Below are 17941 nucleotides of genomic sequence, written 5' to 3'. Positions count from 1 at the left end.
GAATACAAGTGGTATTTATCATTTGGTGTGCTGTGACTATTAAATGAAATAACACAATTAAGTGCTTGTTTAATTTGTACATCTGACTAACCAAATTTAGGTAAGACTTGAAAGTTTTTGTCACCATGTGAAATGTTATTTTTCCTGGTGATTATTTCCTTACCAAATAGACAATATACCAGGCTCCTGTCATTTATTAATGCTTTAAAATAACATGATAAAATAACATGATAAAAAATTTTACATAAAGTAAAATTTACCTTAATGTTGTACCACACTACTCAGTATTTTTACCCAATTTAGCCTGTTTTTTTTCACCAGGATGACGATTCATGCTGCACCACAGCCACAGCCATGCACTTCTGATCACAGTACTTAAATGCCAACATTTTAAAGACAGGTTCAGGTTCTGATTTTAGCACATATTTTCTGTTTAGCTATTTTTATCCTATTAGTTAATCAATATTACTTGGTTGACTAATAACAAAATAATGGAGTTGAAACTTTCTCAATAGCCCTGAAAATTGCAACTTGCTTCTGAGTGACATATGACACTGACATTGTTGATAATCTCAGAAATTTATTTTGAATGTATACTCTTTGCATTTTCATTAGGACCAGCTAGGATTACTAGAACATGCAAAGGCTCACCAATTAGACTATAAAAAAAAAGCGATGAAAGTTGGCAAATGTCTAACAACATAATTTTGTTGATTTTGTTCAGGTTAAGAGATAAAGTAAGAGACACATAGTAAATTCAATCATATGTAATATAAAAGCCAGTAAATGCTTCTGCTTCAGAGAATCACAGACATAATAATGCTATTTTAAAAGAAATGACAAATAAGCCTACCATACAATTGTGGAAGAAGGAAAACAAAATCATTTAAGATAGAATGCTTCTGTCAAGAAAAGGTTTCTCACAGTAGGGTACAGGAGGGTTGCCTAGGAAACCAATGCTAATTGCTCCTACTGATGGAAACCAGTCAACAAGGAAAGCACTGTGTAGTTCCAAGTGCTCTGCTAAACAAATATGCGAGATAAATTCACAGAAGTAAGGAAAGAAGAAAAGTTTCTTGCCTCTCCTCTTTCCTTAATTTGGAGAGTAAATGGTCCCTCTGAAACTATTTCCTGTAATCAACTGGTGATGAAGGAAATTAAAAGAGCAGATTGTTGGGTTTTTGTTTATTTGTTTCCCTGGCACCTTCACATTAATTAAAGAGGCCAGTGTTGGCATGTGAGACCCCTATTGAAATTAAAGGGTCACACTAGCCAACACTGCAGCTACAGATTTTCGCTTGCCAGTGTTTTCTTCCAAAGTTTTCCCCAAAGATTCAGTGATTAAAACAAGGATTAATTTAGTTTATCAGAGAAATGTATTTGAGGTAGTTAGTTGATGGAGATAAATGCACTTAACATAAGGAATTATGATTGGAAGAAGTTCATTTTTGGTATTTAAATTTAAGATTTTTGTATTTAAATTTGGGTATTTAAATTTAAGAGAATTTACTTTGCACCTATAGACAATAGCACTATGTTTAATCATGATGGGAAATTAGAAATAAGACAGGGAATTCCTGCATTTAAATAGTGTTTGAAGGTAGGCAATCTTTTTGAAGGACATATCTTATTTTTGTTTTTTTAAGATTTGCTAGGATGGCCACAGATTTTGACTGATCTCTCTACAAGCACCAACATGCAAACTAGTGAGGATTATCTGTCTGTTTCTCTCTTTTAACTATTTTGACCATGTATTCAAAACCTAATCTTATTTTCTAAAAAGATTTACTTATTTGGGAGGTAGAGCTACAGACAGAGGGAGAGACAGAGAAAAAGATCTTCCAATCACTGGTTCATTCATCAAATGACCACAACAGCTGGAGCTGGGCCAATCTGAAGCTAGGAGCTTCTCTGGGGTCTCCCACATGGGTGCAACGGCCTAAATACTTAGGCCATCTTCTATTGCTTTCCCAGGCCATAGGCAAAGAGATGGAATGAAAAAGGAGCAGCTGGACACAAACTAGTGCCCATATGGGATGCTGGCACAGCAGGCAGAGGCTTAGCCTACTATGCCATAGCACCTGTCCCAATCTCTAACCTTATTTAGATTACAATTTAAGGTGCTCAAATGAAGCCTTTAGAAGTTTCACAGAACTGGCTTAGCTTTTACACTTAATCAAGGAGGAAGATGTGGAAAATTAATAGGATTATGAGTGAAAGGATTACTTGGGTTAAGGATACTATATAATGGAGTCAAAAACTAATTAGAAAAGCACAGATCAGAAATGGTACTTACTGAAAAATTTAACTTCTAATTTAAATTTCCCAGATGGAAACAGGAAAAAAACACACTTAGCAGAAGAGATACAGTAAGTGAATATAAAGCCAGTCCAACTCTAGTTTTATATTTATCACATTCAAGTCAAAGGTTTTTGTTCTTGGCGTGTTTGCTGGTTTCCAATGTAGTAATGCATGCATTTTTATATTGTTGAAGCCCTATATTAGTCATTTACTAATTAGATCAAGTTGTAAAATTTTATTGATCTAAATTAATTTGGGAAAGGTAAATTTCTTGAGCAGCTTGCCCCCATGAAATTTTCAAATAGCTTTAATATCAGTAAGCTGAATACATGCATTTAGTCACTATAGGAACTGATCATGCTTTTGGAATTTGGAAATATTCTGATTTGCATTTTGTCAAAACCGTTATAATTGTTACAGACTTGTGAAAAATTGCATTATTTTCTCTGTTATGTCTTGAAATTCATAACATTGCCAAAAGATCTTAGTATATGGCATTATTATTAACATTAGTGGAAAGATTAAATATCAAACAAATGAATTTGCCCTTAGAGTAACTATGGGAAAAAAAATAAAATGTGCATGTGTGATCATGTATGTGTCAGTACTCCTGCACGTAAAAGTCTCTTCATGCTTTTAAAGTTACATCTGTATTGACATACTTTAAAGGACAGGAGTGACGCTAGTTTCCCTTATGAAGGAATTGATGCTTTCATCCCTGCAGTACCTAAGAATGCCTGACACTGAGGACATCACAGAAAAATGAAAAACATTTCAGATTCCCAAAAAATGTCATTGGAATGAACTTTAAAAATACAAGTTCTCCATATACATGAGTCATCTTGTACAACTGAAGCAATCTTTAGTATCCTAGTAACATGGAGGAACATGGAATTTAGGAATCATGTGGTGGGAAAATCATTTGGTTCACAAAACATCATGGGGCACACTCAATCAACACGTCAAGAGACCAACATGTCTTCTGTGTATTTGCATTTTGCTTATAACTTTCTGTCCTAATACATTTATAAGGATGATTGAGCAAGTTAACAAATATTAACGTTATATGTGTTCTTCTTGGAAAGTCTCTCATGAACTACGAATGTTTTAAATAAGTGACTGTCCATCCTCTATGACTGCCTATTTTATTTTTACAATTGTAGCTATATAAAAGAACCTGAAAGAAACCAGCAGACTTTAAGTCACTAATAAATAGATTTGATAATTCTTCATAATTTTCAAATTATTATGTGTATATACAGACAAAATCAAGAGCCACGGTACAATAATGTTATGAAAGAAGATACATGTAATTCAAAATATTATAAAAATCCTGAAAGCTGAAATACCATAGCAGAAAAAGAAAAATAATATATATATCTAAATCTATCTATCTCTATATATATGTATGCAATCCTTCTAATTTTCTTTGATAATGTTGCTAAAATAAATACTTAACTACAAGATAGGAGAGAAATCTCCATTGAAAAAATTTCAGATAAGTAACATTGATGTTAAAGACTTTCTGCCAGGATATATATATATATCAGAATCAGCAAATTTTGTCTGGTCACTTTTTAAAAATACAAAAACAAGTGTCAAGATCAATATTATATTTGTACTTTGATGTTATAATTATAGTAAAAGGTGAAGATTTTAATTGAATTGTTTATATTTTTATGTCAAAAATATTCTAGAATAAAGATTTTTTTGTGTTCTAGATTGATGAATGTATCCAATGAAAAATGCTATTAAATGAATTTTTCTCCAACCAAAAGTTGTAAGAGCTCATTATGTAAGACGATTAAGAAATAAGAAATAGTAAGTTCAAAATTATCTTCAAAAATTTGCAAATAACCTACAAATCTTATGTTGGACACTAAGAAATCTTTTAAAATAAAATTTTATATTGATGATCTTGCTTCAATGTTGTTTCTTATTTTAATCTCTTGTGCTGGATCTTTCCTTTATTGGCTCTCACTGATGGCAAGCAAACCTCTAGGAATACTTTCAAATTATGAATGTCATCTATTTCATTCATAAAACCTCAACAGCATTTACTTGAAAACAATGAAGTTCTAAGCCTGAATGGAAACCTCTAGCAGTATGAAGTTATAATTCATTATTGCAATAGCTCTTGTTGTTCTATTATAGGAGCCCAGCAGAAAGAGAAAGGCAAATAGATTTTGATGGAAAGAGAGAGCTGAGAATGGAAGAACAGGATACTATCTGGGTAGACAGGCTGACATAGGGAAAGATGACTGGCCTTTGCAATAGGGTTGATGGTGGGAGCTCTGAGCATATGAGCAAGGTGACCAGTGACAACCTAAAGAAAATAAAGAAATGGAAAAAAAAGGGGGGGGGGGCTGGCGTTGTGGTGTAGCAGGTAAAACCACTGCCTGCAGTGCCAGCATCTCATATGGATGCTGGTTCAAATCCTGGCTGCTCCACCTCTGATCCAGCCCTTTGCTATTGCCTGGGAAAGCAGTAGAAGATGGCCCGAGTCCTTGGGACCCTGCACCCGCGTGGGAAGATCTGGAGGAAGCTCCTGGCTCCTGGCTTCCAATCGGCAGAGCTCCAGCCATTTTGGCCAACTGGGGATTGAACCAGCAGATTGAACCAGAGGTCTTCCGACCTCTCTCTCTCTCTCTGCCTCTTCGCTCTCTGTATAATTCTGACTTTCAAATAAATAAATAAAAATTAAAGAGAAATGAGCTGGAGAAGCAGATGAAAAAGTGCTCAAGGCATGTTTTATCTACTTCATAATTTTGTGGAAGGCTAGTCCCAGATAGGCAGAGCTTCACTTGGCATGAGAACCATGATGCAGATACATGGACTAATTGAGGATATGTAAAATGAGAGTTTTTAAGAAGGTTCTGAAAGTTTTAAGTAAAATATGTCTATGGCAATATATGAAAAAGCTTATTATTTTCTTCCTGGCTATTAATCAGCTTCTCATCTCCAACAAAATATCTGAGAGAGCTGATGCAGAAAAGTGTTATTTATTTATTTTTTTTAGACAGGCAGAGTGGACAGTGAGAGGGAGAAAGATCTTCCTTTTTGCCGTTGGTTCACCCTCCAATGGCCGCCGCGGCTGCACTCCCTGGCCACAGCAGAGAGCTGGCCTGGAAGAGGGGCAACCGGGACAGAATCCGGAGCCCCGACCGGGACTAGAACCCGGTGTGCCGGCACCGCAAGGTGGAGGATTAGCCTGTTGAGCCACAGCGCCGGCCTAACTCACAGTTTTGAAGATCTTGGCTGAGGCTTTGTTCTCCTGAGGAAGCCAGTGGTGAATGATGGAGTGCATAAAGAAGAACAATCACATGGTGGGCCAGGAGGGGAGATAGAAGCTGGAAATCCCTAGGCTTTTATCACAGCCCTCCATGAGAACCACCTTTCAAAGATATGCCCCCAGGGACCTAAGGATCTCTACAAGCCCTACCTCCTATATAATAGTTGAGTTAATTTTCTATCCTCTTAGTACCATCAACTTTTATGACTTTGGGGTTTAAAGAACTGGATGACTTGTGTGCTAAATCATATTTTCCATCATATAAGGGAAATTTCTAATTCAAGGCTAGTAACTTTGTTTTTTTCAAAATTAAAGTATAATTTCAATATTTTACATATAGTAGTCCTGGTCATGAAACAGCGATAAGCTCCTGGTTCTAAGAATACCTAAAAAAGTTTAATATCTCTAATTCACTTTTTATCCCCTTGCTAGTTTCTTTCAACATTTACAAAAACTCCTTACCCTTCAAAAATTTTTCATATGAGTTTGTATTTTGCACTTGTTCTTCTAAAGAAAAATGTATCATTAAAGTAAAAATTTTCATGAAATCAGACAACTTTATTGGTTCTTTTTTTTTTTCTTCTTTTTGTTTGTTTCCTTCCATAGTCTAGAAATGAAGAAGCAGGAATGCCTTGGCCTGATAGCAATCACAAGGTAATCAAAAGCTATAGGGAAATATGACTTTAAGGCAATTATTATACTAATAAATGCATTTCATTCATTCATATAGGATTTTTATAGAGCAAAATTAAAGAAATACCTCAACATTTTCATCAAACAAATTATGCAAAATATTTTTAAGGGGTCAGCACTGTGCACAGCAGGTCAAGCCTCTGCCTGCGATGCAGGCATCCCATATGGGTACTGATTGGTGTCCCAGCTGCTCTACTTCCAATCCAGTTTTCTGCTAGTGGCCTGGGAAAAGCACTGGAAGATGGCCCAAGTGTTTGGGACCCTGCACTCATGTGGGAAAACTGGATAAAGACCTAGCTTCTGGCTTCTGCTTTGTTGCAGCCATCTGGTGAGTGAACCAGTGGATGGAAGATTTTCTCTCTCTCTCTCACTCTCACTCTCAAACTCACTCTCTCCTTCTCTGTAGCTGACTTTCAAATAAATAAATCTGAAAACCCAAACTTGTAATTTTTATTTTTTTAATGACTTGGAGAAGAACTTTGTGTTTATTGAGTTTTTAATCTTAAAAAAAGATGCATCAGAGGATAAGAGGGAAAGTTGAAATCATTTTTGAGGTTCACTATCCAATTGAAAGAAATACTTAATATTTTAAAATTTTCATTTAAACATAATTTGAAAGAGTTTTTTTCCTTCATACTGAAAAAATTAAATTCAAAACTATCCATTGATTGACTGCCATCCTAAGATGCTAAATTATTAGTTGGAATAGCTTCAGTTGACCCTTAAATAGCAAAATCCAACTAGAAAGGAAAGTTGTGTCACCAAAATAGCTAAGTTCTTGAGCAGTATTTTCAGCGTCACATTCAGAATACATGTGCTAGTTAAATGTGATCCAAAGGGCATTTCAAACACTACTTTTTTTCAGCTAGGTGGCAGACACATTCATGACAGTAGAGGACTACTGACCCCTGAATAAACTTCCACCACCACTACTATTACTACTACTACTACTACTACTACTTCTTCTTCTTCTTCTTCTTCTTCTTCTTCTTTTTGACAGGAAGAGTTTTAGACAGTGAGAGACAGAAAGGTCTTCCTTCCTTTGGTTCACCCTGCAAATGACCGTTACGGCTGGCGCTGCACCGATCCGAAGCCAGGAGCCAGGTGCTTCTTCCTGATCTCCCATGCAGGTGCAGGCGCCCAAGCACTTGGGCCATCCTCCACTGCCTTCCTGGGCCACAGCAGAGAGCTGGACTGGAAGAGGAGCAACCAGGACTAGAACCCAGTGCCCATATGGGATGCCGGTGCCGCAAGGTGGAGGATTAACCCAGTGAGCCACGGTGCCGACCCCTACTTCCACTTCTAAAATGTGGTTTTTCTAAGTGACTACTACATTTGTTTCCAACGAAATGATTTGCTTCTTTTCTTATTGTAAACAGGACTTAAAAAACTAGGTGAGAAGTGGCTTAGAGAAAATAACCCCATCTTTTATGATATATGCCAAGATAATGCAATTTTTACAAGAAAAAGCTACTTTTCCCGTGTCAGCCTTTTTGATCCAGTAACATTCTGAGAAAGCAAGTTTATTCTAATCTTTTCAAAGTTTTGGTCACAAATCTTATCTTTCAACTTGATGAGAGAAGCAACCAATAGCCTATTTTAAATGAAAGATAAAAAAGAACTTGGGTATTGAGATGCAGAATGCAACAAGGAGAAAAATATCCAGTGAATTGATTTCTTTTTAAACTTTCTTATGAAAGTAATAGTCATTTGATATTACTAATAGTACTAATAGTAGTATTAGTTTCCTCCTAAGTTTTTTTTTAAGTACTTAGAATAAGAACATGTAGGTGGAGGGGGCCTTGTGTTGCAGTAGGTTACAGGAGCATCCCATATTGGAGTACCAGGGATCAAGTTCTATCTCCACCTCTGATTTTGGCTTCCTGTTACTGTGACCTGTGGGACTCGGCAATTGATGGCTCAAGTACTTAGTTTTCTGCCACCCATATGGGAGACCTGGATTGAATTCCTAGCTCCTCCTAGAGAGGTCATTTGGGGGATGAACTAGAAGAAGAGAACTCTCTCTATTTTTCAGTCTCTCAAAATAAGTAAATAAATAATTTAAAAAATAAAATCAAGAAATGAAATGAAATATATCTAATTGGAACTAAGCATTTCTTTTAGGTTAATATATAAATTTCCCTCATCAATTCAATATGAAAATGCTATTAACTACCTAAGAATTTATCAATTACAAATTATTTAATTTCCTCAAAGCTGAAATGGATAGAAAAGTCACATTGTTGATCTTTTGTTTAGATTGACTTTTAAAAATAGGATACATTACAGTTGTCCTAGATAACCCTTTAAAGAATAATTAAGTGCATGGCTTAGACCATCCATTTGCTTTAAGATTCGGATAGTCCACTTGTCAGATCTTGATCTCTTGACCTAGAACAGTCAAGAAATTCTTTAGCCAAAGGATCAAAACAACACAATTTAGAGTTCTCTTTTCAGGATATTTCAGCAGCATTTTCAATTCAGACCAGCTACTACATTGGGCTCAATTTTGCAGGGATGAACATGAAAAGTTATTCAATATCTAGTGTTAGATTATGAGTATCTCTAAGAAAGGCCATTTGTCCTGACTTCCCATATTCCTTCCAGTTAATTAATTTTCTTTTTTTTTTTTAAGATTTATTCTATTTTTTTTTTTTTTGACAGGCAGAGTGGACAGCGAGAGAGAGAGACAGAGAGAAAGGTCTTCCTTTTTGCCATTGGTTCACCCTCCAATGTCCGCTGCGGCCGGCGCACCACACTGATCCGAAGCCAGGAGCCAGGTACTTCTCCTGGTCTCCCATGCGGGTGCAGGGCCCAAGCACTTGGGCCATCCTCCACTGCTTTCCCGCGCCATAGCAGAGAGCTGGCCTGGAAGAGGGGAAACCGGGATAGAATCTGGCACCCCAACCGGGACTAGAACCCGGTGTGCCGGCGCCGCAAGGTGGAGGATTAGCCTGTTAAGCCACGGCGCCGGCCTAATTAATTAATTTTCATCAAAATGAAAGTATCTCCAATTACATATCTTAGTGGTATATTCAATCAACAATATATTTTCTTTACTCCTAACCCTCAGTCTCACTTTCAGACCAAGTCAGGTTTTCCACTGTATCCTCTCATTATAATATTTGGGAGTTCATACTTAACTTCTTGTGTTTTAATCAATAATTCTATAGTTTTTACTCTGAACCTAGCCTTCTTTTTTAGGTTTTCAATTTGTACCTTTAATTCCAGAATTCCTTTCTATTACAATATTTCTCACAAATGCATGGCTCACACTGTGGCATAATGTTCATAGCACTGTTTTGTTTATGTTATTTTTTATTTTCAAAATATATGTGGATACTAACTCTGATTTACATTAATCCAAAGAATATTTATTAGTATTGATTATGAAAAATAAGCACAGCATTAAATGCCTAAACAAATGAAAAGATGAACAATGAACAGCTTCTACCTCAAAGCACTTACAACCTAATGACTAGGGGATTAAAAACAAGTAACATCAAATCCCAATAACCTTTGTTACAATTCATGCTCTTAGCAAGACACACACTTAGGACTTGGAGGTGTTCAGTAGAGGAGACTCATTTAAGAGAACATCCGTTGTTTACCTTTGATCATGGGCCTCTGAGAGCCTTTCTTATAGGCTTTTTCATTGCATTGCATAATGCTGTCTGTACATGAGACCACTGCAGGTTAGTTGGGCAAAATACAACTTGTGTCACAAATGAGAAGACTTTTAGTCAATTGGAGGACTTGCTATTCACACTAGTGACACTTAACTCAGGAATCAAATGTGCTCATATGCCAGCACTTGCTTGGACCTATATACTCAAATAGAAAATCTGGTCTAAAAACTTGAGTCTACTTATTTGGCAGATGAAGTTAAGTTATATCTACTAAAGATGATTTTTCTCTGAATCTGATTCCTCCCTTATCTATTTTTGCCTAATCAATCTTAAGTTTCCAGTATTCCTGAATAAATTGTAGATACAGATATCTTACTCTCATTCTGTGTTCTAATCACCAATAATCACTTGCATATTTTTGAAAAAGTTGCCCAAGAGCCTGGTTTGTTTGGCTGGTTTTTAAATTGTCTCTTCTATGAGTGTTGCTGGGTGGTGACTCATTCAGTGAGGCAAGCTGCATGGTGAGCGGGCAGAACGCAGTATCTTTTCCCCCAGGACTCATGGTGCCAGGTCAGACAATGCTGAAAGGACCAGGTCTGCAATGCAGCACCAGTTGATCCCTTCACCAGCTCCTGAGAAGAATTTCAACCCCCCGACAGCCAGAGCACGTGCTTTATGTAACCTGTTAAGATGCAGTGAAGTGTGAGGGAATGAGAGGAAGAGAAAAAGACTCGAGACACTGAAGCAGAAAGGGTCAGTTCATCTCTGTAGCTTTGGGGAGGAAAAAGGAGGACTGATATTGGCTAGGTCCTCCCCATTCTACTTACTCACCTACCATGTGCAATAAAATCCAACCCAAAGCCTAATTTCAAGGTGGCATTTGGCAAATAGCAGCAAATATTTTTCTCTGATACATATAAACAATATAATCAAAACATAAACATGGATATATATCTCACACTTTTCAGAAAAACCTACTGCTGCTTAAAGATGAATACATCCTCAAGACAGTTCAAATTACTGTGAAATTTTTTCCCTTATCTTTTTATCTCTATTTTGTGAAGTGGACTACTTACAAAGATAATAAGGGACAGATAAAGGCCATGCATAAACCTGACCATAACAAAGGCTTGGACAGTCCAAAAGTGAATCAGAAGATTCACTTCTATTACTGATCATTTTCATCTCTTCATTACAAATAAAAAAGATTTTATTAACTGTTTAAAATATTCTCTAAATGGAAAATCTTTTCAAGCTCAAAAAATTGGAGAACATTAAAAGAAAAATAATATGAAAGAACATGCGAGCAAATTGGAAAAAAGAAAACACAATAAGGACTGGGGAGAAGGGTAAAGTAAAAAAAGAAAAGAATGATAATTAAATAATATTTATAATTAAAAACAAGCCAGACAGAATGACTTTTACAGACAGGTCCAAATTATTCTTAGCAGAAATCTGTTGTGTTGAGTAAGATTCAAATTCAGGAAAGTAATTTTTCAAACCATCAGCGCACAAAATAATCCAATAAGATCTGTTATTTTTTTCTTTTTAGCACTTGTGCTGTGGCTCTGACATGCAGCATATAGCAAGACACAAATAACTGATTTTCACAGTACAGAGGAGGAATTTTCTTGAGGAACACTAAGAGTAAAAGTATATGTAAATTAATCACCATTTAAATATCATCATTTTACATTGTGTTAGAGTCTAGCTCTTCACAACTTGAAGTGTCTGCAAGCAATTAAAATTCCAGGGTATAAATTCATACTTCAATTTGTTGAGTCATTGGGTTTAATTGAAACAAGTCTTGATAAACAGAGTTTTTCTCATATTTCGATTTATAATTTCTGGCCTTAGACAATTTCATTCTACTGCTAGCCTCTGTCTGAGGAGCAAAGACAGATTTTTATGGGACAGACTATCCTGAAATTGCATATTTAAACAAAAACAACTTTATCCAATGCCCATCTTTTCCTCCAATTTATGAAACATCAAAATTTCTAGCTGGCAGTGCCTGTTGTACACAGCTCATACCACGAGTAAGAGATGCAATTCCTTTTAGAACGTCCATGTAAGCTAGTCCTGAGTTAAGTGCAAATCTTTCTATCCATCAACAAAACACACAACATATTATAATAGAAGCTAAAACCCACCACCTGCTTCGTCTGGTAGAGAGATACATAGGACAATGTAAATGACAAATACAAACCTTGCGCCACTGCCTTTTCTATCAGTCCTTCTCTCTTTCTAGCCCCAGATTACCTAACCTTTAGAAGGAAAACACTGAAAAGATTCCCATTTGCTGTCCTCATCCATCAATGCCGCCAGGCCCAGATGCTTCGTGGTGAGGCCGTATGATTTCCTGCAGATCCACCCTTGAATGCTAAGTAACTGCTCTGCACACTTCTCTCTCTGCAGAGCTCGGGGAAATGGCAGCCAGAGCAATGAGTGGTTGGCATGGCAACAAGGAAGGGAAAATTTGCAACCTCTTGTATTGTTAGACCTGCTTGTTTATTTGCATTGGGGGGTGGCGCGCATGGCTTTAGCTATTTCGCAGAAAAGGCTGTGCAGTATTTCGCCATGTATAAATTGATGGAGTATCATATACAATATGTCCTATCTTAAATAGGATGCTGTCTGCTTCTGTAAATTTTAAATCTAGAAATGGAGTTAAGGGAGAATGGAAGAGTAAGAAACAGCATATTTGAGTTTTCTAAGATAGAAAAGCAAAACATAGAGAAGCATAAAGGCATACTCAGCTTTCTGCATGCAAGATATGTCAGACTTTTCCCTCATCATGTGTTTTCAAGCCTAAATTTATGATTAAGAGGCAATAAACTGCACATGGGTCTGTCCCTTGGCTGATTGGGTGTGTGGATTTTAAAGTGCTGGGCAAGGCTTTAGACAACACAGCTCTCTTGGTGAACTTTGAAAAGAGTGACAGCAAGTCGCTTGAAGGTCTTTCACAGTTCTCACCTCTTTGGCAAGGAGTGGACCTGGCTGGTGTACCTGGAAATGCTGGAGAAACCAAGGGATTCTGGGGTATTGACAGGGGTAAATTGAAGAAGTGCCCTGTTATGTTCACAGGGGAAAGACGACACTTTCTAGGATGGAGCTGCCTTGCACTGGGACTAGTGCTTCCAACCAGTATTCCAAACACTGTAACTCAGGATAGTCAAAATCACCAAAGCCTAGTTTTAAACACTTCTATGTTCTTATTTATAAACATCTCAGAATGGCCTCCTTTCTTTCTTCACTCAAGGCTGAAAAGCAGACATAACGTTGATTTCATATCCTCCTTCAAGGACATCCATGAGAGTTCTGCAATGGAATTGCTCTCTTTGCCTACAACCAATAATTGCTGTGCAGTTCAGAATGTGGCACAGTGGGATGATGGAAAGAACACTGGATTCAGGTGGTATTCATGTGATCTTGGATGTGAGCCTAAACCTGTAAAGGGAAGGACTGTGAAAGGTCATCTTGTCCCTTACAGTATTGGATCATATGATTCACAATTAGAAAAGAGAATTAGCAGATTCCCTCATTGTTTTCTAATAAAGGACAAACCTTGACACCCATAAACCACACACACACACACACACACACACAATACTTCATCCCAAAGAGACTTGAAAACTTTGGTAACCAGTATCAGGTTTTTAAAACCAAGTAGATTGGGAACTGTAGAAACAATCTCACACCACCTCTTGGGAAGAAAGAAGACTTGCTTGGGATTCCTGAGCTCCATGCTCACAATTCAGCTTTCACACCTTCTTACTCTGCAGCCTCGGGCAAGTCACTTAACCATTCTGTGCCTTCCCATTTATAAGTGAAGATATTAGTGGCAGATAACTTCACAGAAATCTCAAAAAAATGAAATGAGAGATGTGATGGTGTTTTATATACTGAAGAGCACTTTGGAAAGGTATAATGATATACACGTTTCTTAGCTGTATTTTTACAAATTTTTCTGTAATAGTTCCTTAAGTAACCCTTGAGGAATGGATAGGAATTAGAATATCATTCCTTCTCTGTTGATGAAAAGTGAGCAAAAACAAAATAATGATGCTTTTTTGAGTAAAGTCAGAAACAGAATTAGTATTTGTTTTGCAGTTCCCTGTTTTCATTATATTCAAAATGATTCTATTAACAGACAGCAAGGATGGGATTTGATCTAACAGAAAATGGGATACCAAATGAAATGAGAACCAGCTACACTGCCAAGTCATGTGCATAATGATTAAAGAAATCAATGGCTTTTCCATGTCCTTAAAATGTCAGTTGAAAGGTTACCTTATTGTTTTCCACTTCTGAAATGATTTTCTAGTCAAAATTTTACTAATTTTGCAAATCATCCCTTCTGTCCTTTGACAAGCAATATGATGTTATCTTGGTATTCAGACTAACATGAGTTTGGGTCATGCTCCTGGATGAGAAACATAAAGATGAGGCACCTAATTGTTGCTTAGAGTTAGAATTCTGTGGGGACCAAAAGGTATTCCTCTTTGCTTTCTTCAATAAAGATAACGTAGGAATAAGAAGAAGGGGTTATTATGAGCCATTTATACTTTATACTTTCAAAAATAATTCTAAAATATTTTAGTTTTACTTGACTTTCCCTAAGTAGCTAGATTAGCAATAGTTTCATATTTATTCTTTCATGTTTTTATGGCATGGTTTCTTAAAAGGACACTTTAGGGACCAAAAAAAATCTTAACATGTCAAAAGTATGCTACAGTTGAGGAAAAATAATTCTATCTAGCTTTTTATGTAATAGCTTTAACTTTTAAAAGAGACAAAAATCTAGAAGAGTAAGCTGTAAAGAATTGCAATTTTAAATATGAGTGCCTTTTAACATCCCCAGTTTCCTTACCCCTTAGTCTTAGTGCATCAGATCAAGCATAAGCTGATGATGGGCTGGTGTTCTTAAAAGTTATAATGGCCCATAAATGAAGGGATCTTTGGAAAAGGTAGACAGGGGAGAATAAGCTGAGACTCTTGATTGAAGTGAGCACCCCCCCAGGAAGTAAGGAAGACATGATATGTGCAACACATTTATCATGTGATCCTATTTACACATGTGAATAAAAAACAAAACACTGTGGAAAAGGTTTATACCTACAAATGGAGAGAGGATGATAGTAGAGAAGGAAAGCAGAGGAAACATCTTAGTATCCAACCAAGTATGACCTGGATAATACAACTTACAGCTGAGACCTGATGTCATTGAGACATGTGTCCTGTCTTGAGAAATACTCTTAATAGGGCAAAAATACAATACATGGATAGATTACATGTGAATGATACAAGAGCAGGTTGATTGGCTACTCTGCTTCTGATCTAGCTCTTGTTAATGGCCTGGGAAAGCACTGGAAGATGGCTCAAGTGTTTGAGTCCCTGACACTCACATAAGAGACCTGGATGAAGCTCCTGGCTTTGGTCTGGCCCAGGGCTAGCCGTTGTGGCTATCTGGGGAGTGATTCAGTAGATGGAAGATATCTCTCTCTCTCTCTTTCTCTCTCTCTCTCTCCCTCTCTTTAACTCTTTAAAATAAATAAATAAATAAATCTTTTAAAAAACATAATGAAGCTCATATAAGTGGTTTCTACTAAGAATAGTAATTTGTTGCACAAGTGGGTGTAAAAGTACAACAATATGTACTTAAGTAAGTTTTCTTTTGTCATTTGACATAACTTTCATATTTTACCTTTAATATCAATTTTTTTGAACAGAGAGTATAGCTGATGAGTGTTGCCAGCTAATTGATGGAGTGTAGAAAATCAATCTTTTTATAAGTAAGGGATGACTTTGAAGGCATATAGACTTTCTTACTATCAGTAGTTCACTAGATATTTTGAGTTTAGGTTACTGTCTGCAATCTACTGAATTCAATAATAAACTATGAATAAAAGGAAAAAGGAAAATCATGGTAAGGGGTATTATAATACAGGCTAGTGTTATATTACTAACATGACATAATGACTGCTGTATGATAATATCAACAATAGCATAAAGGGAATTATTGGTGGAAATCACTTTGAAAAGTCTGTACACATAAATTATATGATGGCCTCCTTCAAACATCTGTAGATTAATTTTTAAGAAATGCCTGGGAAAGTATGAAATGGCGCCTGTTCAGATAATGTGCTTGGTTAATTGCTGTTCTTTTTCTTTTACTTTTTTTTTTGAAGGCAGGGTAGATATGGATTTTAAATTTCTTTATGCCCTAAAAAGTAAATGTGCTTCTAATCAATTCAACTGGACTTAGATCCAATGCCATTCAACTGAATCAAAGAGAAACTATTTGTGAAGCTTCCTTTCATCAAGTTAAATGACAGTTTCTCACAAAACGTAATACACTGAGGCATTTGTCTATAAAAATTAAAGGAATCAAAATGAAATAGAAAAATGGAATGGAGTTTAGAAATAGGAATGTCAGGCTAGTTACCATGATTTCTCTCCTTTTGGGTGTCAGTTTCTCCTGTCTGACTAGAATTCCAATCCTAGCACGAGTGCAGGGGAACACCACCATAAATTAATCCATTTTCAGGCCAAGCTGACTTCAAAGTGTAGAGCAAGCTCTGGTGACAGAAGAGCCCTTAGTTACCTGCTGTTTCCCTGTCAGCTGAGGTCAGCTCTCCATTGATCCCATTCTCTTTGGTATTTGAATAGGTGGCCTGCGACCCATGTTCTCCAAAGGCACCCTCTTCATCCTCCCGGTATGGGAATCCATTGGCGCTTCGGACAAGTCCTTCCCCTGCTCCGCCTTGATCCTTAAGCTCAGGAGGATGTGGGTGTGCAGAAGCCTCTGTAAGTGGAGCTGAGGTCCAGTGAGGTGCTTTTGCTTCATCTTTCCGTTCATCAGCCATTGTTCCAAGCTCTGTAACTTATCCTGCAATGGGAAGAGGAATAACAGTAGCTGTCATTTTAGGGCAATCTTCTGATCTAATATTGATGGTACCAAAATAGGGAAAAATTGTAGCAAATCCAGTGGTTTGCTATAGTTAAGTAAATATTTTCAATAATGTCCTGTTAATATCAAGAACTAGCCATTGTTAAACCTTGGTTTCTGCACAATTTCTGAAACGTTTGTTCGTTTAATAAGATCACCATTATTCCACATATACCCTCTTATTTTCATATAGTGTTTGGCATTTTAGGAAACATCTGAGTTAATTTCACTGAAGCATGGTCTTGAATGTTGATTTTATAGTGAAGCTAAGCAATCCTTCAGCATAGGGAAGATCTACAATAGGAGAAAACTGGGAAGAGAAAAATTACTCCAAATATTCTCCTAAAAACATGACTTTTCACTGAAATCTAGGAGAGACAACTGACATGTCCTAGCACTTTCAGTTTCAGGAATTCTCAAATTGAGCCAGACATTGATGAATGTTTCTGGATACTGTAAATGAAAGGTAATTTTGACTTAAAATTTCAATAGACTTTCCTGAACTACACTACAGATTGAGGGATTGATATTTTTATTAACATAAATCTTATAGAAAGAATAAAAATATAATATTAAGCCCATGTTCTACCTTTTGACATCATTTCACAGCTCTTTCAAACTAGGGCTGGAAAATTTAAGTCATTGACATATATTAGGAAGTTGTAATTTATAGCAAATGATGAATTAGTCATGGATCAGAGGTTTCAAACATGTTAAGTGAATGGCAGATATTGCACACCCTTTTCTTGTAGGCTGATGCTACTAATTATAGTGATGTAATTGACAAGAGGTGATTCACCACTCTGTTTAGGAAAGCTGTTGCTAGCAATGGAGCCACATTAATGACTTATTGTACCCACAGTAAGGATGACAACATAGGCAATGACTGTCTTTGGTAGAAACTAAGAACACCTTCCTTTTTTCAATAAAGTCAAGCAAAGATTTCTTTTTTTTTTTTTTTTAAGATTTAGTTATTTATTGGAAAGGCACAATAACAGAGAGGCAGAGAGAGAGAGAAAGAGAGAGGTCTTTCATCCTTCCATCCACTGGTTCATGCCCCAGATGACAGCAACA

The 17941-nt window shown here is 36.6% G+C and overlaps 1 protein-coding gene across 14 annotated transcripts in view; it reads right to left on the bottom strand.

The window, feature by feature from the left end:
* MAP2 (microtubule associated protein 2) overlaps positions 1 to 17941 on the bottom strand; it is a 318054-nt gene that overhangs the window by 57258 nt on the left and 242855 nt on the right. For all 14 annotated transcript variants that reach the window (XM_062190748.1, XM_062190757.1, XM_062190862.1 and 11 more), the window contains one exon: positions 16523 to 16807. In XM_062190748.1, coding sequence (XP_062046732.1) covers positions 16523 to 16784 — 262 coding nt within the window. In that variant the 5' untranslated portion in view covers positions 16785 to 16807. The remainder of the gene's footprint in view (positions 1 to 16522; positions 16808 to 17941) is intronic.

Source organism: Lepus europaeus, chromosome 1, assembly GCF_033115175.1.
Source record: "Lepus europaeus isolate LE1 chromosome 1, mLepTim1.pri, whole genome shotgun sequence".
NCBI classification, from domain to species: domain Eukaryota; kingdom Metazoa; phylum Chordata; class Mammalia; order Lagomorpha; family Leporidae; genus Lepus; species Lepus europaeus.
This window is presented reverse-complemented; position numbering and strand designations above follow the sequence as displayed.